This window comes from Orycteropus afer, unplaced genomic scaffold (assembly GCF_000298275.1).
Source record: "Orycteropus afer afer isolate SDZICR_OR568_19922 unplaced genomic scaffold, OryAfe1.0 scaffold01167, whole genome shotgun sequence".
In the NCBI taxonomy this organism is placed as follows: Eukaryota; Metazoa; Chordata; class Mammalia; order Tubulidentata; family Orycteropodidae; genus Orycteropus; species Orycteropus afer.
The window spans coordinates 75677-76939 of NW_006922754.1; the positions used below are offsets into that span (position 1 = coordinate 75677).

Here is a 1263-nt window from a genome sequence, read left to right on the forward strand (position 1 = left end):
TGTGACTTGACAGCTGAAATGTTATTGGTTCTTCATTACATTTTAAATTTTTCATGCTTAAATTATGTGATCCTATTCATATTGAAAATATATTTCAATGGAGTTGAAGAAAAATGTGTGCACATTAATTTTTTTCTATCGTGACTTCTTGGTTATATGTCATAATGTGTGCTTTTTATTTGTATCTGTATCATGGATTGCCTGAATTTTCAGTTTAGCATTATTTTACTAATTTTTCTTTTTACTTTAGAGAGACTACAGCATATTAGCAAATATGGGAAACCTCACTATCATCACAGAATTCTTCCTCATGGATATCTCAAGCTCACGGGAGTTTCAAGTCTTACAAGGTCTGCTGTTCTTAGTGATCTATCTGGGAGCACTGGGTGGAAATCTTATGACAATTATAGTCATTGTGACAGACCCACATCTTCACTTTCCAATGTATTTCTTTATAGGCAACTTATCTTTCATAGATCTTTGCTCTATTTCAGTTAGTGTCCCCAAATCCATTGTGAATTCTCTGACAGGTAAAAAATCAATCTCACTCACTGAATGTGCTGCTCAGATTTTCCTGTATATTTTCTTTTCAGCTGTAGAGCTTGCTTTTCTTGTGGTGATGTCTTATGACCGCTATGTTGCCATCTGTCATCCCCTACACTATGGGCTCACCGTCACACCACAAATGTGTGCACAGGCAGCAGGAGGCTCTTGGGCCAGTGGGTTGCTGTATTCTGCTATCCACATAGTCAACATGTTCAGGTTTCACTTCACAAAATCCAACGTGATCCATCAATATTTCTGTGAAGTATCTCAAATTTTGAAGATATCATCTTCAGATGTTCAATTTTTTGAATCTATGTTCCTAGCTTTAAGTGCTGGCATAAGTTTAATATGTTTTGTCTTCATGCTTATATCATATTTTAAAATATTTTCAAGTGTACTTGAGATTCGCTCTGTGGAAGCCCGTAACAAAGCTTTATCAACTTGTACACCACAGTTGGCGATTCTATTTTTGTTTTTATTTTCTGCAATAATTGCTGCCGTAGGTCCCATTGCAAATAAAGCATCTCTGAAAAATCTTCTGACAGCCATGTTCTACAACATGCTGCCTCCATTTCTAAATCCCCTCATCTACAGTCTGCGGAACATGGAGATTAACAGTGCTCTTGGTAGAATGTACAAAAGACACTGTGAGCTCCCAAGAAGAGGGTAACTTGATTAAAATACTTTTGAGTAAGAAAATATAAAAGAAGTTTAATT

The 1263-nt window shown here is 35.9% G+C and overlaps 1 protein-coding gene across 1 annotated transcript; it reads left to right on the forward strand.

The window, feature by feature from the left end:
* Positions 1 to 274: 274 nt before the first annotated feature.
* LOC103212939 (olfactory receptor 14I1-like) lies at positions 275 to 1216 on the forward strand. Its single transcript, XM_007958851.1, has one exon. The coding sequence runs from the start codon at positions 275 to 277 to the stop codon at positions 1214 to 1216; it is 942 nt and encodes a 313-aa protein (XP_007957042.1).
* Positions 1217 to 1263: the final 47 nt, after the last annotated feature.

Coding starts and splice junctions, on each gene's coding strand:
- LOC103212939 (XM_007958851.1), top strand. CDS start 275: ATGGGAAACCTCACTATCATCACAGAATTCTTCCTCATGGATATCTCA.